Consider the following 26,837-nt stretch of genomic DNA (forward strand, 5'->3'; position numbering starts at 1 on the left):
GGTTGATATTGTATAACTGTGTTGTGTTCTGATTTTGTAACAGCGTGACATTTTTCAATCTTACCTTTTACTTATTTTAAATATTAAAATCTAGATACGCAGTGATAAACCACAAAGGTAAAAACGCGAGAAATATAGTAAGAAATATTTTGCTACTCACACATAAGAATACAACTTTTTATTTTTTATATTAAAAAGTAGTTGAAATAAGTAATATTTGTCATGATCTTATTAATATGTAACATTGTGAAACATTATGGCTAAAAAACCCAACACACAAAAAATAAAATCCTACATCTGTTACAATTTGTATTTAAAATATGTTCGTAAGTACACCTCTGTGTATAAAAGGCAGTGTACTGACTGACTGACTGTCTTATCCTCGTCCAGCCCAAACCGTTAAGTATAGAAACTTGACATTACAAGAAGGTGTGAAACTTATACTGTAGGCGTCGTTTAACTATCGCCCGTAGTTCTACGCTTGAAGCTGCCAGTGGTCCATCAACTGGCGGAGGGAAGAGAGAGATACTTCAAAGTCGAAAACGAGATGGGCAATGTTTATTGGTAGACTTCATGAAAACTACAATCAGGTGAGAAGATCGTTAGTAGTTTATAATTTGTTCAACTACATTAGCTGCTGACAGCATGAAGCCTTACAAGTTAAAGAGAGATCTTGAAACCAAACATCCTGAATTAACGGGAAAACGAAAACAATTTTTGTCAGTAATCAAATGTTTTATTGTCTCCCCACAAGAATTCTGCTAAAACTACGAATATGACTTCTAAGGCCCTTTTAGTCTCTTAACAGATTTAGCATAGGATTGCTAAATGCAAGAAACCACACACGGTTGCAGAAACTCTGGTTTTAATAGCAGTGATTGATTCATTTGCTCAAAAGTTGAAAAGTATTCCAATGCCTAATTAAACAATGCTTAGAAGAATTTTAGACTTCTGATGATGCACTCGGGCAGTTAATCAATAAAATGCGTAACAACTGCTTCGCACTTCAAGTCGACGAAGCGACTGATATTCATTAAATGATAAAAGATACTCATTTGATTGCTTACGCTCGTTTCGTTAATGAGTTTAACGTTGGAGAGTAATTGCTTTTCTGTGAGCTGATACTGAAAACAACTACAGCTCGAAGACTTTTTGGCATGATCAATACTTTTTTTAAATGTTCAAATGTGTGTGAATTCCTAAGGGACCAGACTGCTGAGGTCATCGGTCCCACTACTTTTCTTAATCAAAACGGAACATCATACAATAAGTGCATTGGAGTATACACAGATGGATTTCGCTCAGTGACTGGAATTCGTGGTGGATTGCAAGCGAGAGTTGAAGCAGTAGCTCGTGATGCAGCACGGACTCACTGCATAATACATCGTGAGGTTCTGCCCGCTAAAGAACTTAGCCCACTCCTTCATGAAATGCTGCAAACGGTTATAGAAACAGTTAATATTATAGCACCCTACGCATCAGCCGCCACGCGCTCGCGCGATGTGCAGTGCTATGTAATGACGGTGTAGTGTCGTATGTGAATAGGAAGTGAATCGCTATCGAGTAGTTCCTCACTTGGCCACCAGGACCGTTGCGTTGCACGTGCAATTCGTTTCTCCAACCCCACGTTTACTCTTACATTTAAAATAGATTTTCTGTTGTTCTATTCGACAACTCTCTGACGCCGTGCTACGAAGTTATCCAACGTCCTTTCTTATTACAAACTGTAATTCTGTAAGGAAGCTAACGCTTCAATTGAATCCTTGAGCTGTAAGTGGAGAGTAGCCTAATGTGTTGAAATTAATAAAACCTGTTTTTCTGTTCATGAATTTATTATTGCTACTTAAAGAACACTCCAAAGGATCGGGCAGCATTTCCCCTGTAAGGTCAGACAATATTACTAAGGAAAACACTATGAATTCAACACTCTTTAAATTGCTATGTGAGGAGATAGGTGGTGAACACACTTACTTGATCTTTTTTAGTAGTACTCGATGGCCTTCAAGGGATAAAGAACTAAAAGGAATATTTGAACTGAAGGATGAGGAATTCTGTGTCTTAAACGAGAAAAGATACTATCTAGCAGACTGCTTCAGCGACGGTTATTTTCTATTGAAAATGGCTCATCTGACTTATATTTTCGAGAAACCAAATATTAAGTGATAAGGACACTTCACTTAAGGTAATCAGGCAACTGTACTATCTTGGAATAAAAAAGTTCATAAAGCATTCGAGCTGTGACAAAACCGAATGCAATGTAGAATGCTAGATATGTTTCCCACTCTAGTGTCACTATTAGAGGACACGGATAATCCGATATTCCCAACGAAGATAAAAGCCTGCCTTCTACATCACCTTGAGACACTAAAAGTTCATTTCGAAAAGTATTTCAAAAACGATTTTCATACATTCCGTTGTATTAGAAATCCATTCAGAAATTCTCCAGGACTGTCACGTCTAAATATAAAAGAGCGAGTACAGGATACTGATCTCACTTGTGATACTTCGTTGACAGTAAATTTAATGAAGTGTTTTTATTAGAGTTTTAGATACGTGTTGGCAAAGAATTCCCAAAGATGAGCCAGACTGCAAGGAAGATCCTTATTCCTTCCGCAACAACATACTCGTGTGAGAGTGGCTTTTCAGCTTTGGTAGTTATTAGGTCGAATTACCGTTCAAAGCTAAATGTAAGCCAAGAAATTCGAGTGGCTCTTTCTCCTATTACACCATGTGTTAAGAAACTTCCGTCTCAAAACCAGGTTCATCCAACACACTGAACTTTGTGATGTAAATTTTTAAGCAGCTTTTGATCCTTGTTCGCTGAATTGTAACCATTGTTCATTTCATAGTTCCTGGAGAAATGAAAACATAATAAAGATTGACAGTTTGTTCCGTATCTTCCGTATAATAATTCATGTAGTTTTGGTTGCTGTTGCGTAAAATCCTTCTGAACTCAATTTGGTAAAACAGAGAATAAGGCAAAGGAAATATGGAAAAATTATTTTTGTTGATAAATTAGGCAGGCGGGCCTGATACTATTTTTCCTCATGAAGGGGACCCCAGAGGAAAAACGTTTGAGGCTACAGGTCTTTGCGCAACTGAATAAAACCAATTTTATCATGCCATACGCGTTATGCTGAAATTTTTTTGAAAAGTATCATCAGTAGCATCCAGTATATTCATTTTTATGGGTGTAGTGTTTTGCTTTGTGTACTAGACACTGTTGTTTCAAGTTAGAAAGAATTTTTACATTTTCTGATTTTAAATAACGTAATGATAGTCCAAATTTTATCTTACAAGATTTGTGATTGCTGCTCTACATGTGTGCTTGCTTTGCTAGTCTTTACTGCTATTCTTCTGCATCCAGACTTCGAATTTCACTGCACAGTACTGAGAATATGAACACACCTTATCTTCTGTTCCTTCTTGAATTTTGTTGCAAAATAGTAACTGTTGTTCCAATTGTCGAATGGGTGTGATATTTGTTCTTTGTATATGTATAAATGTGTGTGTGTGCGTTGCTTTCGTTCGTTGCACGTATTGGCATCTTTTCCTCGCTATGTATGAGCATTGTGTTCTGAGTATAAATGTGTCGTCTGTTGTATTTATTCGTATGTGTTGTTGGTCATAGTGCAATTGAGAACAGAGAATTTAGCCCTGGAGCCGACGCTTAGCCTGCTGCCAGCCAATAGCATTAGTGAAACTGCTGAGCTGAATAATCGTATCCAAACATCGCATAGTGATTTCCAATGTCAGGAGGCTTTCAGTATGCGTCCTAACATGAATTTACCCTGAAGAGCGAAAGCAACTGGTACACCTGCCTAATACAGTGTAGGGCCCCCTGGAGCACGCAGAAGTGTGGCAACACGACGTGGCATGAACTTGATTAATGTGTATTGCAGTGCTGGAGGGAACTGACACCATGAATCCTGCAGGGCTGCCCACAAATCCGTAAGAGTACGAGGGGATGAAGATTACTTCTGAACAGTACGTTGCAAGGCATCCCAGATATGCTCAACAGTGTTCATATCTGGGGAGTTTGGTGGTCAGCAGAAGTGTTTAAACTCAGAAGATTGTTCCTGGAGCCACTCAGTACCTATTCCGGAGGTGTGGGGTGTCGCTTTATCCTGCTGAAATGTCCCAAGTCCGTGGGAATGAACAACGGGCATGAATGGATGCAGGTGATCAGACACGATGCTTACGTACGTTTAACTTGTCAAAGTCGTGTCTAGAGGTATCAGGGGTCCCACATCAGTCCAACCGCACACGCCCCATACCACTACAGAGCCTCCAACAGCTTGAACAGTCCCCTGCTGACATGCAGGATCCATGGATTCATGAAGCTGTGTCCATTCCAGTACACGTCCATCCGCTCAAAAATGGTTGAAATGGCTCTGAGCACTATGAAACTTCATATCTGACGTCATCAGTCCCCTAAAACTTAGAACTACTTAAGCCTAACTAACCTAAGGACATCACACACATCAATGCCCGAGGCAGGATTCGAACCTGCGACCGTAGCGGTCACGCGGTTACAAACTGAAGCGCCTAGAACCGCTCGGCCACAAGGGTCGGCTCTCCATCCACTCAACACAATATGAAACGAGACACATCCGACCAGGTAACATGTTTCCAGTCATCAACAGTCCAATGTCGGTGCTGACGGGCCCAGGTTAGGCGTAAGGCTTTGTGTCGTGCAGTCATCAAGGGTACACGAGTGGTCCGGCTCCGAAAGCCCATATCAATGATGTTTCGTTGAATGGTTCGCAAGCTGATACTTGTTGATGCTGCAACATTGAAATCTGCGGCAATTTGCGGAAGGGTTGCACTTCCGTCACGTTGATCGATTGTCCTCAGTCGTCATTGATCCCGTTATTCCTGGATGTTTTTCCAGCCGCCACGATGTCGGAGATTTGATGTTTTACGGGATTCCTGATATTCACGGTACACTCGTGAAATGGTCGTACGGGAAAAACCCCATTTCATTGCTACCTCAGAAATGCTGTGTCCCATCGCTCGTGCGCCCACGTTTAAACTCACTTAAATGTTGATAACCTGCCACTGTAGCAGCAGTAACCGATCTAAGAACTGCGCCAGACACTTGCTGTCTTATATAGGCGTTGTAGACCACAGCGCCATATTCTGCCTGTTTACGTATCTCTGTATTTGAATACGCTTGCCTATACCAGTTTCTTTGGCGCTCCAGTGTATAATTTCCAAGTTTTCGGTCGAGTACAATCCATAATTTTGTTCTAAGCCATGGTTAGACGTTTTCTAACAGTTCTAGTAATGAGAAATTCATGAACAGTTTTATTCATATACGAACAGAAGGTAAAGGCAACGACAGACACCTCTCATGTGTCATGTCAAACGGTGTCCTTATACAATTAGCTTTCACTCTGTCTTTCCCATTTGTTGGTCAGTGGCGCAGTTCGTAGAATGTTTACACAGCTACATCGTTTGACTTTTGACGTTCACCACTACTCTACTGGCGCTCGAGCACTACAGAGAATTTAATATATGGTTCATGAGACTGGATTCAATGTCCTACCTTGTTTACTGCTCAATATTCTCTGGATCAGAATTCGTTTATCGTAGTGGGTGAACTGACTTCCTTGGCGAACACCCGAAGCTCGCAACATGCTGGAGTTTTCTCTCTATTGAGGACGGCGCGCTATGCTGTGTTTGCTGGCAGCTCTTTGAGAGTGGGTGCTCGCTGTATTGCAGGCTGGTGGCGGCGCTGCTGGCGGCGTGGGTGTGCGCGGCTGCCGGCGCCGGCCGCTGCCCGCCGGGCTGCCGCTGCTCGCCGGACGGGCTGTCCGCGTCCTGCGCCGACCTGCTGGCGGACCGCCTGCCCCAGGGGCTGGCGCCCACGCTCTCCACGCTCGACGTCTCCCACCACCGGCTGCGCGCCATCGACGGCCGCACCTTCGCCGACCTGCCGCAGCTGCAGACGCTCGACGTTTCGCGCGGACGCATCACGCAGGTACCTCGCCTTAAAACCTCACTGTTCACACTTATTTGTCCATGTCTGACAGAATCGTTACCATTCCCTATCTCATTCCTCCATACAATAGCACATTTCATTAAGGGGGGGGGGGGGGAGGGGGGTAGGACGTCAAACGGGCCGACTTGGAGCAGGAGAGGCACCACAGGACATTTTAATTTCCACTGTCTATACTTTTACAAATAAATTCATAAAACTTTGTCAGCATGACCAGGAAGCATTCGGGATTCACACTCATAGCAGTGGAAGCTCAAACACATAACAAAATAAACTTTTTTACATGTGTAATTTCATCATTTTTTCGCTTACTATTGGCTGCATTTGTTGTTATAGGTACATTGTTCTTCACAAGTAAGAGAGATTCTTTGATGAATTTTGCACAGCATACAAACCATACTTACAGGTGTATGAAACTCTAGAATTTTCCAAATCTATTAAAAACTGTGGTAAAAACTGAGATAATAACTACAAAATTTAATTTTTTTCTAAACATAAAGGTTAATACGTAACAGCTCATTCATTTTTTCATAAATTAAATAGATTCTAGAGTTTCAGACACCTGTAAGTATGGTTTGTATGCTGTGCAAAATTCATCGAACAGTTTCTCTTACTTATGAAGAAAAGTGTACGTATAGCAACAAATGCAGCCAATAGTAAGTGAAAAAATGATGAAATTTCACATGTAAAAAAAAAATTTGTTCTGTTTTTGAACTTCCGCTGCTACGAGTGTGAATTCTGAATCCTTCCTGGTCATGCTGACAAAGTTTTATGAATTTACTTGTAAAAGTATAGACAGTGGAAATTAAAATGTCCTGTGGTGCCTCTCCTGCTCCAAGTCGGCCCGTTTGACGTCCTACCCCCCTTTACTTACGAACCACCCTCGTGCCGAGACTTACAGATTTGCGAAAACTAAGGACTGATCTTTCCTACACAGGACATGTTTCCCACCGTGTATAAACTCTAGTGATTGATCGATAAGAGGATATGGAACAAAAAAGGTCTAATGAACTTATGACCAGATATCCATAGTTTCCTTGCAAGAGAACGTTTATTCAGTCATAATTTGTTACAGAGACTGCGGTCTAATTCACGCTGTACCATGCAGCCATAGTTACACTATGCATGGTTTCCTCCTAGAGGATGGTACTGTTCCTCAAACGTCATGCCCTAGCAACCTTTCCTGCCGTAGTAATTCGTAATGTTATGTCTGAGTCATTTCTCTTGCTGACACACCTTGTAGTGGATGTGATATAGCGTTGTACACAGTGGTTCAGTAACCCAATCGAAAGTATGCCGACATGGTGTTTACTTAATGGAAAGGCAAATGACAACAGGCGGCGGTTAGCAAGGTTGTATCAGCAGACCTATCGCCGCCGAAGACAACCCCAGCATTTAATGTTTGCATCAGTGTTTCGCCGTTTCAGACAGGGTTGTTTCAGTAAGCAGAAAATCCCGAAGGACATACCCGAAATGTTCGCAGCACAAGACCTGGAGGAAAATGTGGCTAACACTGTGGAAGGCGACCACCGTGTCAGTATGATGCAGTTGGCCAGACAGTGCAGGGTAAGCCAGACGACCGTGTGGAACATTGCCATGACGTCTGTTATTACCCTTATCGCTTACACTTTGTGGAGGGCTTACCAGCGACAGACTTTCCACATCGGGAACAGTTTTATCACTGGTTTCTTCACCAGACAACCACGATATCAATGTAGACAAGTGTAATGCGCTGCGAATACACAGAAAGATAGATCCTTTATCATTTAGCTACAGAATAGCAGGTCAGCAACTGGAAACAGTTAATACCATAAATTATCTGGGAGTACGCATTAGGAGTGATTTAAAATGGAATGATCATATAATGTTGATCGTCGGTAAAGCAGATGCCAGACTGAGATTCATTGGAAGAATCCTAAGGAAATGCAATCCGAAAACAAAGGAAGTAGGTTACAGTACGCTTGTTCGCCCACTGCTTCAATACTGCTCAGCAGTGTGGGATCCGTACCAGATAGGGTTGATACAAGACATAGAGAAGATCCAACGGAGAGCAGCGCGCTTCGTTAGAGGATAATTTAGTAATCGCGAAAGCGTTACGGAGATGATAGATAAACTCCAGTGGAAGACTCTGCAGGAGAGACGCTCAGTAGCTCGGTACGGGCTTTTGTCAAAGTTTCGAGAACATACCTTCACCGAAGAGTCAAGCAGTATATTGCTCCCTCCGACGTATATCTCGCGAAGAGACCATGAGGATAAAATCAGAGAGATTAGAGCCCACACAGAGGCATACCGACAATCCTTCTTTCCACGAACAATACGAGACTGGAATAGAAGGGAGAACCGATAGAGGTACTGAAGGTACCCTCCGCCACACACCGTCAGATGGCTTGCGGAGTATGGATGTAGGTGTAGATGTAGATGTAGATTCTGTGATTTGTGTCATCCATCCTGTTCACACATGAGGCCACCCTTACATGGACTAGTATCTTCAACTTTCATATGTGGGATAGTATACAGAACTCCCACGGTACGGTGACAGCAGACCATCAGTATCGGTGCAACCGGAATGTGTGGACAGGGATAATTAACAACGGTATTTTGGGACCAGTCTTCCTTCCACGTCGTCCAACAGGCCGGAACTATCGGCGTTTCTTGCAGGTGACTTTGCCTTCCCTGTTGGAAGAAGTGCCATTGATGATGGGCTATGTGGCTGCAACATGCTGACGCCCCAGACCACTTTGCCGTTAACGTCCAGACACATCTCAGTCGTGTCCTCCCTGATGAGTGGACCGGACGAGGGGTCTAGTTGCATGGCCTCCTCGTTCACCAGATCTCAACCCGTGCGATTTGTGGTTATGGCGCCATCTCAAAAAGTATAGCGTAAGCAGAGCCCATTCCAGATGTGGAGACGCTGGAGCAGTGTATTAATGCTACCTTTGACACTGTTTGGATACAGCCTGGCTGATGTGAATGTGTGAGACTAAACATTCCATGGTATGTACACGCATGCATTGAGGCACATGGAAAACATTTTCAACATCTGCTGTAACTGTGGCTGCATTGTACAGCGCAGTTTCTGTAACAATGTATGATTGAATAGACCTTCATTAGACCTCTTTTCTTCTGTGTCTTCTCATTGATGAATCCCTAGAGTTTTTAGCAGTGGAAAAAATCACGCTCTGTATTTGTTGTGGTCTCCACTCCGAAGACTAGTTTGATGCAGCTCTCTAAGATACTGTATCCTGTCCGAGCCTCTTTATTTCTGAATAACCACTGCAACTTACATCCATTTGAATCTGCTAACTGTATTCGTATCTAGGTCTCCCTCTACAAATTTCTCCCTCATACACTCCCTTCCATCAACAAAATTACTATTCCTATGCTCCAGGATGCATCCTATCAACCGAGCCTTTCTTTTAGTCCAGTTATGTCATAACTGTATTTTCCCTCAATTACAGGTTGTAAATAATTAAAATTTCACTACCCAAGCCACCTTAGACAGAAAACTGTTTATAGTATGGGTACCCATCGTTATAGGAATGATGTTCAGCTAGTGCGCTGCAGAAGTTGTCTTGTTAGTATTGTTAGTGTCATGACTTGCCCTTGCCGTGCGGCGACGAAAGGTTGAAACACAATCATCTATGTGCACTACAGTTGCAGACAGCCAACATGAGTCTGAATAAAGCGTTCGGAGCTTTCTTCATAAAGATGTTTTATCAAAAATACGGCAATACTGCTGCTGCACCTCGCGAGTATCAGCGCATTAAAGGAACATGAGAAGGTCCTCTTTCGGCACCGGAAATAAAGAATATGATTAGAAAGTTCGAATTAACTGCTAATTTAGGAACTGCCCCTGAAAGGTCGACGGCCAATGGCGCCACAAGTTGTTGAGGAAGTTACGGTTGCCATGGGTGAGAACGCTGGAGGCAATGTGCGATGTTAAGGCAGTCCACGGGCTGTGTTACGACAGATGATAGTCCACCGTTGTTTCGGGTAGCAGTACAGCAATCGCTAGTGCAATTACAGGCTGTTGTGGATGCAGATGGTCGTCGCATTGAGCAAGTTTGTAACCTGGAACGTGAACATCGTACGTAATTAGCAAATGTTTCCTTCCCATGTGGAAATTGAAATGTATTTCTTTCAATGCTTTATTCGTTATTTCTTATCCCAATGTACATAAAAATGTTTCCACGAAATTTCATTGTCCTACGATCACTCGTATTTCAAGGAGGCTCTCTCAAGTAGCGAGTCAGTGCCTCCTCATTAATTACTCGATCTATTCATCTAATCCTCAGCAAACTTCTAGAGCATAACATTTCAAAAGCTTCTATTATCTTCTTCCCCAAACCGATTATCGTTAGGCTGCTGTACATAGGGCCAGTAGTGGTAGTCAGTTCTGGCGCTCAGTAGTGGATGCCACCAATTTTACCGGCCACTTACCTTGTACATGTAGCCAATAATAGCACTCAATTTTTTTCTCATCTGTGGCCGCCAGTGTGTCGTTAGATGTAGTAGAGTATACAGTGTTAAATGTTGCTTGGTGAAAAATATGGAATGTGATAGTGATAGTCAGTCTGAAGAGGCTTTTGATGAAGCGGTGGCTGAAATTATTGTAGTTTTAAGTGAGGAGGCTAGAACCATTTTAAACCAACATAGAGTGTGGGTAAATGACTGGGTAGGTCGTAGAGAAGCCCTTTGTGCATCAACCACTTTGTTCCATGAACTATCAATGGGGGACCTTTCAGAATATAAGAGGCAACTGCAAATGACTGTTGAAAAATTTAATGAGTTTCTGAGCATAACTGAGCCACAGGTATCCAAGAGAGACACTATTATAAGAAATGCAATAACTCCCAAACCAAAACTAGAGGTTACGCTGCGGTATTTACCAAGTGGTGAGAGATTTCAGTCTCTAGCATTATTATTTCACTTAGCAGCCACCAAAATTTCAATATTCTTCCCCGAAGTTCTCCAAACAATTATAAGTGGATTAGAACACTACTTAATGGTAAGTTTTGTTGACATTATGATCTTCAGTCCGAAGACTGGTTTTTATGCAGCTCTATCCTGCGTGAGCCTCTTCAACTCCGAACAACTACTGCAACCTATATTTTCCTAAATCTGCTTATTGTATTCATCTCTTGGCCTGCCACTACGATATCTAGCCCCCCCCCCCCCCCCCACACGCCCCCCCTGCCCAACGCTAAATTTGTGATCCCTTGATGTCTCAGAATGTGTCCGATCAACCGATCCCTTCTTTTGATCAGATTGTGCCACAAATTTCTTGCCCCCGCAAGTACTTATTCATTAGTTATGTGATCGATCCATCTAATCTTCAGCATTCTTCTGTATCACCACATTTCGGAGGCTTCTATTCTCTTCTTTTCTGAACTGTTGGTCGTCCATGTATCACTTTCATACATGGCTATACTCCGCACAAATACCTCCAGAAAAAACTTCCTAACACTTGAATCTATATTCGATGTTAAAAAAATTCTCTTCTTCAGAAATTCTTTTATTGCCATTGCCAGTCTACAGTTTATATCCTGTCTACTTCTGACATCATCAGTTATTTTGCAAAACTCATCTATTATTTTAAGTGTCTCGTTTCCTAATGTGAGTCCCTTAGCATTGCCTGATTTAATTCGATTACATTCCGTTATCCTTGTTTTGCTTTTGTTGATATTTATGTTATATCCTCCTTTCAGATCACTGTTCATTTCGCTCAACTGCTCTTCCAAGTTTTTTGCTGTCTCTGAGAGAATTACACTGTCATCGGCAAACCTCAATGTTTTTGTTTCTTCTTTCTGAACTTCAATTGCTACTCCAAATTTGTCTTTGGTTCCCTTTACTGCTTGTTCAATGTACATATTGAATAACATTGGGGAAAGTCTACAATCCTGTCTCACTCCCTTTTCAACCACTGCCCCCTTTCATGCCCCTCGACACTTATAACTGGCATCCGATGTTTCTGTACATGTCGTAAATAACTTTTCGTATTCCAATCAACATGTCAAAAACTTTTTCTAAGTCTACAAATGCTATAAAAGTAGGTGTGCGTTTCGTTAACATATCGCGTGTTCTTACATTTCTCCAGAATCCAAATTGACCTTTGAGGTCTCCTTCAATCAGTTTTTCCGTTCTTCTGTAAAGAATTCGTTTTCGTATTTTGCAACCATGTCTTATGAAACTGATAGTTCGGCAGTTTTCGCATCTTCAGCAAGTGCTTTCTTCGGAAGCGGAATTACTGCAATCTTCTTGAAGTATGACGGAATTTCGCCTGTGTCATACATCTTGTACACCAGATGGAAGAGTTTTGTCGTGGCGGTTTCTCCCAAGGCTCTCAGTACTTCTGACGGAATGTCTTTCAGAACCTTGTCAAATTCTTCTCGCCGTATCATATCTCCCCTCTCATCTTCATCCACGTCCACTTACCCTTCTATAATGTTGCTTTAAGTTCATCTTCCTTGTATAGGCCCTCTATATACTCCTTCCACCTTTCAGATTTCTCTTCGTTGCTTTGGACTAGTTTTCCATCTGAGCTCGCTTCTTTTCTTCAAAGGCCTCTTAAATTTTCCTGTGGGCACTAGGTATCTTTCCTTTAGTGATATATGCTTCTATATCCTTTCATTTGCTCCCTTGTTATTTCTGATTAGCCATTTTGCAGTTCCTGTCAATCTCGTTTCTTAGACGCTTGTATTCCCTTCCGCCTGCTTTATGTGCTGCATGTTTATATTTCCTCGTTTCATCAATTAAGTTCAGTATCTCTTGTATTATTTAAGGATTTCTACTAGTCCTTGTCATTTTACCTATTTGATGCTCTGCTGCCTTCGCTGTTTCATATCTTGAAGCTACCCAATTAATTATGTAATTTTTAGCTGATTATTTAATCACTATTATTTAGAAACAAAAACTCTTTATCCATAACCTACTATTATGAAACCTGGACAAGGCAAATAAAGGATTCGTCAGATTTTCTTTTGGTTTTCATAACTGACTCAGAGTTTTCTGCAAACGAAACATTACTTGCTATAAACCTTAACTCTGTCTTTATTTCTGGAGAAGCTACTGTAGTTGTCTGTATACCATATCATCAATCGCGAATAGGTCCGGGGTCAAACTGGTAAGATCTTCCACTTCATCTACAGGTGCGAAGATGTACCTCCGTACGCTGATGCACAAGTAACAGGTGAAGCCGGCGGCAACTGCTGTAGCTTTTCTTTGGTGGTAACACTCTGGCATTTTTCTTGCAAGTTTGCAGAGCTTCTGGCAGGAAGCGTTCTCAGTCGGCGAGCAATATGTTTTCCATTCAGCTCATGCTTGTCCGTTACTTTTTTTGAAGACAATGATCTATCCATAGCAATTTTTTGTTATTTCTTAATTTCACTCTCAGCTTTGAAAAGTTTTCAAATACGTCTTTTCTTTGCTGTTGGCGTCGCAAACTGGTTCTCTTGCGCTGACATTCCTGTTGCTTTTATTGTGCTCTTAGCAGTAAGAAGGCTGTCATCATCCATGTCATGAGTACCTTGTTCTTCATTTTCTCGACATTCAGTAAGGATACTAATGACTTCCTGTTGTCCAACACTGTCTTCTTCAGTGGGGCATTTCTGAAAAATACAAACGCGGCGTTATAGAGCTTGTACTAGGATTTGAAGATTTAAATAGTATAGCGTTTGGTTTTTATATAGATTAACAAGGTTCCTCAAACTTTCAATAAGTGGAGACAAATACAAGATAATTTTGAGATCAAATGGAACTTCCCATTGTAAGTAGGCTGTTTAGGTTTTTATGTTGGTAACGCCACATAACGCTCTGTATGAAAATCGCTGACTGTGCTGTGTGCAGTCTGTGGCTGGTTGGACTCATTGTTGGAATATTCGCTAGTGTAGTGTTGGGTGGTTGGATGTGAACAGCGCGTAGCGTTGGGCAGTTGGAAGCTAGTCGCCGGCAGTGATGGAAGTACTGGGCAGTTGGAGGTGAGCCACCAGCAGTGGTGGATGTGGGGAGAGAGATGCCAGAGTTTTGAGAGGTTACTAAGAGCGGACAATCTGGACGTGCGTCCGTCAGAAAAAGGAAATTTGTAAAACTGGATGTCACGAACTGATATATATATATGACTTTTGAACACTGTTAATGTAAATACATTGTTTGTTCTCTATCAAAAAAAAAAAAAAAAATGTTCAAATTTGTGTGAAATCTTATGGGACTTAACTGCTAAGGTCATCAGTCCCTAAGCTTACACACTACTTAGCCTAAATTATACTAAGGACAAACACACACACACGCATGCCCGAGGGAGGACTCGAACCTCCGCCGGGACCAGCCGCACAGTCCATGACTGCAGCGTCCTAGACCGGTCGGCAGTTCTCTATCAAAATCTTTCATTTGTTAACTGTGCCTATCAGTAGTTAATGCCTTCAGTAGTTAGAATCTTTTATTTAGCTGGCAGTATTGGCGCTCGCTGTATTGCAGTAGTTCGAGTAACGAAGATTTTTGTGAGGTAAATGATTCATGAAAGATATAGGTTATGGTTAGTCAGGGCTATTCTTTTGTAGAGATTATTGAAAGTCGGATTGCGTTGCGCTAAAATATTGTGTGTCAGTTTAGTGATGATCAGAATAAGTAAAGAGAAAACTGTCTGAGTACGTTGACTTTTGCTCAGCTGTTTGAAAATAAAATAACGTAAAAGTTTTTCCAGCACTGTCATTCTTTACATACAAAGGGGAAGTTTCACCATCCTTTTGTGGTGCATTGGATGGTAAACATATAGCCATTAAACGCCACCTGGAAGTCGTGCAGAAATTTACAGTTACAGAGGGGGTTACGGCATAAGAGTGTTGGCTTTAGTTGACGCCGATTGTAAATTCATTTATGCAGATGTGGGCACAAATGGAAGGGCTAATGATGGAAGTGTGTAGAGGCTATCTACTTTGTAAACAGCCATTGGCGAAAACAGCCTGAATTTCCATCTTGAATATATTGTTGTAGCAGATGGCGCGTTTCCCCTGTATAGAGATTTGATGAAATCATTCTCAAGAAGAAACTTGTCCTTAGAAGAACACATATTCAGCTACTGGTTGTCAAGCAAGAGCGCAAAGAGTTGTTGACAGCGTATTCGACATATTAGCAACTAGATTTAGAGTATTACGAAAAAGACATTTAAGTCAATTTATGCGCAATTGATCTAACTATGCAAGCTGCATGTTCGATTCGCAACTGGTTACGTACAGGATCGCCATGTATGTACTTTGAAAGTTATCGGCCGAAGACACAGAAACAGGAGTGCTGCTACCAGACTTATGGCGCACACCTGAAATCGAGCGGCATCAGAAAGAAGGAATAAAAGGGCTGCTGCCTTCAACAAAGAAGAACAAGTTCCTTGGCGAATGAAGGCCATCGGATTGTAAATTTGGAGGAAGAAGATGAGTAATTCAAACTTATGATCTTATCTACCTTTGAACAACGATTTAGCTATTTTACTCTTGTAAAATCGGAATTTTAACGATTTCTAATAAACGGATCAATCTCGAGATATAGAAGCTTGTAAATAATTTTTAGTAAATAATCAATAAAAATTAGTTATCAAATTATTAAATTTTTTTTCATTTTGTCATTATTTTGCTTGCTTTGGGAAATACAATTAAACATTTCCATGTGTTAACAATTCTAAAATTCTAAAAAGCCAATTTTTAGCTGTCTTCATATTTAGTCATTTTTAAGACATGTACTTACAATAGGATACGTTAACTTACCAAATATGATTGAGAGTCTGACAACATAGAAACACATTACACAATAAAACATCTGTTTAGATATGCTGGAGACAGGTATTTGTCTAGCATACGTAAACAGATATGCTGTTGTGTAACGTGTTTGTATGATGTAACAAGCATCTGTGAGCAATATGTTTATGGACATGGCCTTTTGAATAAGATGCTTTATGTTTTTAAATACTTTACGAACCATAAACGTTTATAATGTGCTGAATTTTATCCACTTGACATATTGTACGTGATGTTCAGCGTAAAATGAACGTCTTTTACAGCAGAAAGATTGAAATGCTTTGCGCTGAAGGATGAACATGTAGAGAAGATTGCAACATGATTTTTGGGAGGTGATGATTAAAATTGTATGGCTACCCGTGGTCTAAGGGCCCCTGGCCTCCACCTCTTCCCTGGCACGTAGAGCATGCCGGGAACCCCCGAGGGGTCCATGCTTCAGATTCCAGGTGGGCCACACTAGCAAACTACAAAACACAGCCTTATTAATTTAAAAAAAAGGGGTAGCGTCTTTGATTAGTAACCAAAACATCCTCGGTCCAGTGTTCGAATCCCACCACTGCTTAAACTTTGATTAATAATCAACATTGGTGGCCAAAGACTTCCGGCATAAGAACTTACCCTCGTTCTGCCAACGGTCTTGTCAAAAAGGGCGGAGGAGCAGACAGAGATTCAGGGCAGTTTCTTGTCCTAGGGGTGGGAAACTAAAGGCGGAAGAATCAGCAGTGATCAACGGCATGAGGATGCAGAAGCGAATGGAAACCACTGCATTAAAGACACGTAACGTGTATCCACAGGACATGTGGCCTGTAATTGAAAAGTGTCATGATGATCTCTCCATTGGCGAAAGATTTCGGAATAGTCCTCCATTCGGAACTCCCGGAGGGGACTGCCAAGGGGGAGCTGACCATGAGAAAAAGACTGAATAATCAACGAAAGGATAACGTTCTACGAACTGGGGCATGGAATGTCACAAGCTTGAACGTAGCCGAGAAACTAGAAAATCAGAAAAGGGAAATACAAAGGCTCAATCTAGATATAGTAGGGGTCATTGAAGTGACATGGAAAGAAGACAAGGATTTCTGCTGAGATGAGTATAGGGTAATATCAACAGCAGCAGAAAGTGGTATAACGGGAGTAGGATTCGTTATGAGTAGGAAGGCAGGGCAGAGAGTGTGTTACTGTGAACAGTTCAGTGATAGGGTTGTTCTTTTCAGAATCGACAACAAACCAACACCGACAACGATAGTTCAGGTATATATGCCGACGTCGCAAGCTGAAGATGAAGAGAATGAGAAAGTATATGAGGATATTGAAAGGGTAATACAGTACGTAAAGGGAGACGAAAATCTAATAGTCATGGAAGAGTGGAATGAAGTTGTAGGGGAAGGAGTAGAAAAAAAGGTTACAGGAGAATATGGGCTTGGGACAAGGAATGAGAAAGGAGAAAGACTAATTGAGTTCTGTAACAAGTTTCAGCTAGTAATAGCGAGTACTCTGTTCAAGAATCACAAGATGAGGAGGTATACTTGTAAAAGGCCGGGTAATACGGGAAGATGTCAGTTAGATTACATCATGTCAAGAGAGAGATTCCGAAATCAGATGCTGGATTTAAGGCGTACCCAGGAGAAGATATAGACTCCGATCACAATGCACTAGTGATGAAGAGTAGGCTGAAGTTCAATAGATTAGTCAGGAAGAATCCATGCTCAAAGAAGTGGGATGCGAAGATACTAACGAATGACGAGATCCGCTTGAAGTTATCTAAGGCTGTAGGTACAGAAATAAAGAATAGTCCAATAGACAGTACAGATGAAGAGGAACTAACATCTCTAAAAAGGGCCATCACAGAAGTTGGAAAGGGAAACATCGGTACAAAGAAGGAAACTGCGAAGAAACCACACTGAGTGAGTCACTCTGAAGATGGCTGGACGATACGCGGCCGAAATATCAGTGGAGGAAATTTTATTTGAGCAGCTGCATGCCCGAAATTTAATGGACTATTCATTACGTCGGGAGAAGTTGAAAATGCACAACAGAAGAAATACTTAATTTGATCGATGAAAGGAGGAAGTACAAAAATGTTACGAGAAATTCAGGAATACAGAAATACAAGCTGCTGAGGAATGAAATAAATAGGAAATGCAGCGAAGCTAAGATGAAATGGCTGCATGAAAAATGTGAAGAAATTGAAAAAGAATTTACTGTCGGAAGGACAGACTCAGCATACAGGAAAGTCAAAACAACCTTCGGTGACATTAAAAGCAAGTGTGGTAACATTAAGAGTGCAATGGGAATTCCAATGCTAAATGCAGAGGAGAGAGCGGATAGATGGAAAGAATACATTGAAAACCTCTATGAGGTGGAAGATTTGTATGATGTGATAGAACAGGAAACAGGAGTCGATTTAGAAGAAATAGGGGACCCAGTACTGGAATCAGAATTTAAAAGGGCTTTGGAGGGCTTAAGATCAAATAAGGCAGAAGGGATAGATAACATTCCATCAAAATTTCTAAAATCATTGGGGTTAGTGGCAACAAAACGACTATTCACGTTGGTGTGTAGAATGTATGAGTCTGGCGACATACCATCTGACTTTCAGAAAAATATCATCCACAGAATTCCGAAGACTGAAAGAGCTGACAAGTACGAGAATTATCGCACAATCAGCTTAACAGCTCATGCATCCAAGTTACTGACAATAATAATGTACAGAAGAATGGAAAAGAAAATTGAGGATGTGCTAGATGACGATAAGTTTGGGTTTGGAAAAGGTAAAGCTCTAGAAAGGCAATTCTGACGTTGCGATTGATAATGGAAGCAAGACTAAAGAAAAATCAAAACGCTTTCACAGGATTGTCGACAATGACAATGTAAAATGGTGCAAGATGTTCGAATTTCTTGGAAAACTAGGGGTAAGATATAGGGAGAGACGGGTAATATACAGTATGTACAAGAGCCAAGAGAGAATAATAAGAGTGGACGACCAAAAACAAAGTGCTCGGATTAAAAAGGGTGTAAGGCAGGAATGTAGTCCTCCCCTCTACTGTTCAATCTATACATCGAAGAAGCAGTGATGGAAATAAAAGAAAGTTTAGGGAGTGGAATTAAAATTCAAGGTGAAACGATATTAATGATACGATTCGCCGACGACATTGCTATCCTGAATGAAAGTGAAGAAGAGTTGCATGATCTGCAGAACAGGATGAAAAATCTAATGAGTACAGAATATGAACTGAGAGTAAATCGAAGAAAGACGAAAGTAATGAGATACAGCAGAAATAACAGCGAGAAACTTAACGTCAGGATGTCAGGATTGATGATCACGAAGTAGATGAAGTTAAGGAATTCTGCTAACTAGGCAGTAAAAAAAAAAAAATAAAAAAAGAATGACGGGACGGGACGGAGCAAGGAGGACATCAAAAGCGGACAAGCAATGGCATAAAGGGCATTCCTGGCCAAGAGAAGTCTACTAGTATCAAATACAAGCCTTAATTTGAGGAAGAAATTTCTAAGAATGTACGTATGGAGTACAGTGGTGAAACATGGACTGTGGGAAAGCCGGAGCAGAAGAGAATCGAAGCATTTGAGATGTGGTGCTACAGAGGAATGTTGAAAATTAGGTGGACTGAAAAGGTAAGGAATGAGGAGGTTCTAAGCAGAATCTGAGAGGGATGGAATATGTGGAAAACACTGATAAGGAGAAGGTTAGGATGATAGAACATCTGTTTAAAGACATGAGTGAATGACTTCCATGAAACTAGAGGGAACTGTAGAAAGTAAAAACTGTAGAGGAAGACAGAGATTGGAATACATGCACGAAATAATTTAGGACTTAGGTTACAAGTACTCCTCTGAGATGAAGAGGTTGGCACAGGAGAGGAATTCGTGGCGGGCAGCATCAAACCAGTCACAAGACTGATAAAAAAAATAAAAAAATTGCTGCCCTTCGTCCTCATTATATTGAGGATTAGTTTTGTTGGGAATTTCAGATCCTCACCAACCTATTATACTTTTCCGCATACTCACCATTCAGCTCCTTGTACAACTGCACTATTCTCAGCAACCCATATGCATATAGGTTCCCCATCTGGAAAGTGAACCAATTGATAACTGTGGTTTTGAGATCCTCATGGTCCACAAGCCATTGTTGTCATATCAGCGTCTCGTCACCTGTAACAATGTCGTAAAAGAAATCAGCTTCATATATTCGATATCAGTCCAGAGACGCTCATCCGCTTGACATTATTTCCTCTTTCCTATGGTTGAAAAACATTTCCGGTGCCCATCTTGCAAGCAGTTTTCAGTACCCTAGCATTTCCGTGACGCGTCGACATGAAGAAATTCAGTAGCCACAGGACCCATCGTAAATCTTCGATCAGGTAGCATATTATATTCGACATGTTGCATGAGATGATTCTGAGGTTATTGCAATCTCTACTGATGTATAAATATCGAGACATCAAAATTGTAGCAGTCTTCCCAATAGTTACGATAGTAGAAACCCGTCTCTGGCTTTGTTCGACGTCTTCGTGTTGTGGAGATTTGAGATGGACTCCAAGAGTCTAGCAGCAGTACGCTCAATTAGTAGCCCTAGCGTCGTCTAACTAGGTTACTTTACAGATGCACTGCACTTTCTCCCAACAAATTAAATTCTTCTGAGTTCAAGTGTACATGCCGTTACTAGACCTAGATTTTAAAAGGACATAATATACTCCAGAATTTACAACTAATGTTGAAAAGAGACACTTTGAGGTTATTTCTCTTCATTATTGGCGCTAACTTCAATATGACTGTATTAAAAGAAATACTGCTCATTTCTGCATTTACTTACAGTCCTTCAACGAATATACTTTCTGACACAATTGCAAAACTAAGCAAACAATGTTGACATTACACCGATCCTACGTAATTTTTCATGAATATTAAGAACATTAGTGCTTCTATCAGACTTCCATGGGCTACACTTGATGTAATATGCTTTTGCAAAAATACATGCGTGGTTATGCAGTTTATACGACGACGTCGTGGAAAGTAATCCTTCCGAATTTCTTATATGAATACTCTTAAAGCTTTTTAATTAAAAAGCGTAATTAACATTTTACACCTTTATTCTTTAACTCTACATATTTATTTCTCAACATAGTCATCCTGTTGACGAACACACCTCTCCCAGCGATTGACCAGTTTGTTGATACCGTGACTGGAGAATGTTTGTCGACGGAGCCACAACTTCCCCTCCGCTTGCACCGCTTCATCACTATCAAAGAGAAGTCCTCTAAAGTGTTATTTAAGCTTTGTAAACTGATGAAAATGAGATGGGGGCAAGTCGGGATTATAAGGAGGAAGATCAAAGACAGGGAACTCAGGGGATCAGATGGCTGCAGACGTCGCAGCACTCGTGTGTGGTCTGGCATTGTCACGCTGAAGAAGAAGCTACTCCATGTGTGGACGAACTCTTCGAATTCGGAACTCGATTACGTTACATGCCGGCATGTTATTCGCTACAATTCGGAACCCTCCAGTGACAGAAGGCTGCAAATATGTAGACACGAAGAATAAAGAGGGATACTGTTAATAAAGTTTGTGTTATTTAAAGAGCTATAAGACTTTTCACGTGAAAAATTCTGAGGCACTACTTTTCAGCATGCCCTCGTACTTGCATAAACGTGCCATCCATTAGGAATGTATGCAGGATTCCATCAATTTATCAGCTACGGAAATATTTAAACTTAATATCTCAGTGCGATCCCTAGAATCAGAAAATAAATAGACTTGCAGTTTCTGTAAGAAACTAAAATCAGTTTCTGTATAGATCCTGAGGCAGTTTAAGGAGAAAATCAAAGCTTATAATATTATTTTTAACTGTTATGTGCTTATGTATGTCTTTTCCGTTTTCATCATGTTGCAAGGCCAACGTATACTACAATTGTAGCTGTAAAGTAAGAGTAGTAAAACAGTACACATTAAAAGTGGAGTTACATTGTAATGATTGTATTGTGAATAAACCTACTCCTTTTTTTTGCTCTGCTGAATTTCTCTTTGCAAGAGTGTAAACGAAGATTTGTCATAAATAGTCAAAAATAAACTTGCGTAATTAATTTTTTGCAGGTACACATTAAAACCCTCGCGGCACAGTCCCGTAGCACACTGCTAAAGGAGGCAGAACAAGATGGTGCAGCCCATCGTTAAAGATGAGTATCGTGTGGTGATCTGTTTTGTGGATTTCAGGGAGAACAGCGCTGCAACAGTCCATGCTGAGTAGGTGTAAGTGTAGGACAACAATGCACCATTACATGACACAGCGGTTACGTGGCGGAGACTTCCATTGTGGTCAAACAACTCTGAATGATAAAGAACGAAGTGCTGAATCATTCGTCTGTCAAGAACAGAGAATCGCAAGAGAAGTGGAGGCCTCGGTGGTCGAAGACCAGCTTATCACAACCGTATCGGTAGTGTAGAAAGTGAAAATGGAGTGGTGAAGCAATTTTCAACATCTTGCTGGATATTCAAAAGAAGATGTAAGTCACCGCCCGCTGGGGGCCGCTACTTCTCACACCCATTCAAAAGGCCCAGCGAACCAACGTAGCAGCAGAAATGTTGTAGCTGCGTCAGACCAGTCAAGTTGACATCTCCAGCGGACTAATCACGATGGAAGAATACTGAGGGTGTATCAGTCTGATCGTGAGATAAAGGAGCAGACCAGTCAGTCGGTGTATCTTCTGGGTAATTTTTGTGATTGCCGACAGAATATGATCTTAAGGGACAAATCGTCACAGGAGCGTACTATTGTAAACTCATAATGAGATTGTGAGAGGCTGCCAGGACGGAGCATCGTGGGAAGCTGTCCAAGGGGGCCCTTCTGCTCCACAAAAACGCCCCGGCTTATTTCGCATGGAACGTAGTCACACATGCTGCATATTTGGGCTATAAAATTTTTCTTCAGCTCCTTTTTCTCTTGACATGGCTTCCAGTTACTTCTACTTCTTTCCTGGGATGAAGAAACCATGTCGTGGCAGGCATTTCCAGAATAAAAGTAAGATTATTTTCATGCACGGACAAAAAAATAGTTCAAATGGCTCTAAGCACTATGGGATGTAACATCTGAGGTCATCTGTGCCCTAGCCTTGGAACTACTTAAACCTAACTAACCTAAGGACATCACACACATCAATGCCCGAGGCAGGATTCGAACCTACGAATGTAGCAGTCGCGCGGTTCCGGACTGAAGCGCCTAGAACCGCTCGGTCACACGGGCCGGCTGCACAGCCGAAATTCAGACTCTGCCAAGTCATCCATCTTTGAGAAATGTGTCCCAATGAATGGTGAATATGTACAAAAGGATTAACTTCATCATCCACTCTAATGATAGGAACCCGATTTTTCTGAGGTGATCATTAAAACTTCACAACTAGCCAGCGTAGAACAGGAAAGAAAGAATTGTTCGTGGCACACTGTCCAGCAGCTTCCGCGGCAAGTGCATAACGTAAGTTCGAGGAAGGTGGGGTTTATACATCCCAACGTCGAATGGGTCGTTAGAGAAAACGCTACAGTAAGAAAATTTTAGACACCCGACTACAGGCAAGATTGGCAACGCATGCGGACACGACCCGGTAGTTGCTAGTTTGAATTCCAGAGCTAATACCAATTTTCATCGTCAACATTTCACCGACAAGAGGAGAGTCAATTTCAGTTCATATGCCATAAATAACCGAACGACTTCAGACTGGGGACACAGGTGAGGTTATACCACCTGTTTCATCGCTTTGAGTGACGCAGAAATATCCAAACATCTATTGAGAAATTCACATGCCCCTCGGCACTTATGAATGACACGAGCGTGAAAGATTCTTAGAGGTGAAGACTACGTCCCATTGCTAGCATTATCCAGACGTATGTCACGTCTGTCTTAAATCTCAGTAGACGACGAAAGCTGTGCCACATAACTTACTCGAATAGCGCCAGTAGAATAAAAATACATATATTACACATTTTAATGGTCTTGATCACAATATAATCTAGTAACTAGATACCAGCCCCCGTAGCCAAGGTCACTAACGCGTGATTGTGCGACAGCGCAGGAGTCGGAGATAAGGCGAGTCCAATGAAATTTTCATTCCAATATTTAGCCGGCAAAGGGAGGAGAGCTGACGGCGGAAAGTTCCTCGTCAACAGTCTTAGCGCCAGTACCCAGGGTTAAATTTCAAGTCTTTTTTGCAGTGTCACATGAAGTGAGGGCTTGTGAAACTGTTTATGGTGATCCAACCATAGGATGCAGCCGTTAGGTCCTGCAGCCTCCTTGTTGTTATTCGAGAGGAGTAGGATATGTGCCGGCAGTGGGTTTCACCCTACTCCTTCTTTAATCATTACACCGCACAAAACATAACTCTACGCTATACACACATCCAGTACACTCGCCTACACTATTCCAATAGACATGCGACACAACTCTCACGTATCCCCAGGGAATGGGGCCAATGTGCGCTGAGGAAGAACACCCTTTACGACAGGCGGCTGAACTCACCCTTTGGGATATGCCAGCCAACAATGTCATACGGTAGTTGTATTTTACTAAATGATACTAATCCAGTGCAGCCTCGTTCGTTTCATCCCTAGTAAAATGCTGTTTCACGAAGAAGTTAATTAACTAAGGTACGAAGCTAATCAGACTCGGTTCGTTCGATTCTTAATGCCGATCACTGCATACACTACACACCATGATGTAACACTACATACATTATCAGCTGACGTCAGGACATTGACAACAATATTTTGCTTACTGCAACTTTCATTTGCTACTCCGAAAATGTGAATCAACACACCTCCATGACGAGTGAGGTTTGGAGATCAAAAAAATAGTTCAAATGGCTCTGAGCACTATGGGACTTAATTTCTGAGGTCATCAGTCCCCTAGAACTTAGAACTACTTAAACCTAACTAACCTAAGGACATCGCACACACACCCATGCCCGAGGCAGGATTCGAACCTGCGACAGTAGCGGTCGCGCGGTACTAGACTGTAGCGCCTAGAACCGCTCGGCCACCCCAGCCGGCTTTGGAAGATGGTAAGATGTTAGTATTATCCACTGAAGTAAAGGTTTCCAGAAAAGAAAAGAAAATTATAGTTCGAAAACGTGATGTGACATGAAACAGATACTTCAAACAGCGACATACTTACAAAAAGCATTTCATCCCTTATTTCATACCTTTAGGAGTGGAATTTCAGACAATTCCTTATTGAACGATGCCTACAGTATAAGGTCCACACCTTCTCCAAACTTCAGTTGCTATCCTTAGCGGTTTGGGCTGGGCGATGAAGAGTCAGAGAATCAGTCTGACCCTCTTTCACCCCATTGGGGTTCAATTTTGGAAAACAATGAGACGCCAAACACCAAGATTTAGTTTTAAAAATGCTTTCGCAATGAAATATTTTCATAAAACGTTTCACCCTCTATTTCACACCCTTAGGGGTTGAGTTTCCAAAAAAAGTAACTTGCGTATGTTTTGTTTCTAACAGAGAAACCAAATACAAATTTTCGTAGATTTAGCTTCAAAAGTGCTTGCACAATGAAATATTTTGATAAAAGCTTTCATCCCTCGTTTCACCCCCAGAGTGGTTGACACATGTATTTTTTATTTAAGTTTTCTAGATTTAGCTTTAAAATACTTTTATAATAAAATATTTTCGCATAAAATTTCATCCCCTATTTCTCCCCCCTAGATGTTCAATTTCCAAAAACACTGAAACAAGATTTTTTTCATTTGTAACAGAGAAGTCAAACAGCAACGTTCATGAACGAAGCTTTAAAAATACCTTAGTAGTTCTTTAATAATGACATATCTTCAAAAAATCATTTCACCCCTCTCTTGCCCCTACAAGATTATATTTCCAAAAATGCTGAAACACGAGTTTCTTTATTTCTGACCAAGAAACCAAATACCAATTTTCTTAGTTCTAGCTTCAAAATTTCCTTAATAGCGACATTTAAAAAAGCACCTTCTTCCCTTGTTTCACTCCCTTGCTTGGAATTCCGAAAAATCCCTTTCTAAATGACTCCTATAGTATAAGATCCCCACCTACTCCAAATTTCAGGTTTCTATCGTAAGCGGTTTGGGCTGGGCTAAGATGAGTCAGTCAGTCAGTCAGTCAGCCAGGACATGACCTTTTAGAAACAGAGATTGACCAACTGTAAATATATTTGACGATTCATTTGCTTTCTCTAGAAGAAGTTTTCCAGTTCTGTCTGTGAATACAGTATTGCTGTTAGAAGCGAAGAGATATTTTCGCTGATTGACACTATTTGGGAAGTCACTGATGTATATCAAGAACAGCACTGGTCCCAAGATGCTATCCTGAGGAAACCCTATATTAATGTATTTTGAATTTTGTAAATAAAACAGTCTTAATCGCTTAATGACTTTTAGTAAGCGATCCAAACTACTTCATTTGCGAAATATTCACAATGATAATGGACTGATATACACAATTTATTTTCTTTATTAATATTTTGGTTCTGATAATATTGTACGAGAGGTGTTCCGTAAATAATGCAATACTTTTTGTCGACCAGTTTCGCTTGAAAAAATGCAGAATTTGTTGTGGGATATCGTAGAATATTCCCGCTTCAAATATTCAAATGTGTGTGAATTCCTATGGGACCAAACTGCTGAGGTCATCGGTCGCTAGACTTACATACTATTTAAACTAACTTACGCGAAGTACAACACACACGCCAATGCCCGAGGGAGGACTCGAACCTCCGGCGGGAGTTATTCCCGCTTCAAATCCTAAAGTTCCAAGAAGTTCCGACAGGTGGTGTCGCTGTCCATAGCCTTCAAAATGTTTGTAATGGAGGTATGTTCCAAGCAGGAAGCTGCCATCGAGTTTCTTTTGGTGGAAAACCAGGGCATCGCAGATATTAATAGGCGCTTGTAAAATGTCTGCTGAGACCTGGTAGTGAACAAAAGCACGGTCAGTCGTTGGGCGAGGAATCTGTCATTATCGCAACGAGTCGCGCAAACGCTTCCAATCTGCCGCGTGCCGACCGGCCGCA

General features: G+C 41.3%; 1 protein-coding gene across 1 annotated transcript in view; it reads left to right on the forward strand.

Annotated features, from left to right (window-relative positions):
* Nucleotides 1-554: 554 nt before the first annotated feature.
* LOC126095568 (uncharacterized) overlaps nt 555-26,837 on the forward strand; it is a 44,397-nt gene continuing 18,114 nt past the window's right edge. The window contains exons 1-2 of the mRNA XM_049910345.1: nt 555-590; nt 5,861-5,986. Of these exons, the coding sequence (XP_049766302.1) occupies nt 555-590; nt 5,861-5,986 (162 nt within the window). The remainder of the gene's footprint in view (nt 591-5,860; nt 5,987-26,837) is intronic.

This window comes from Schistocerca cancellata, chromosome 8 (genome assembly GCF_023864275.1).
Source record: "Schistocerca cancellata isolate TAMUIC-IGC-003103 chromosome 8, iqSchCanc2.1, whole genome shotgun sequence".
Lineage (NCBI taxonomy): Eukaryota > Metazoa > Arthropoda > Insecta > Orthoptera > Acrididae > Schistocerca > Schistocerca cancellata.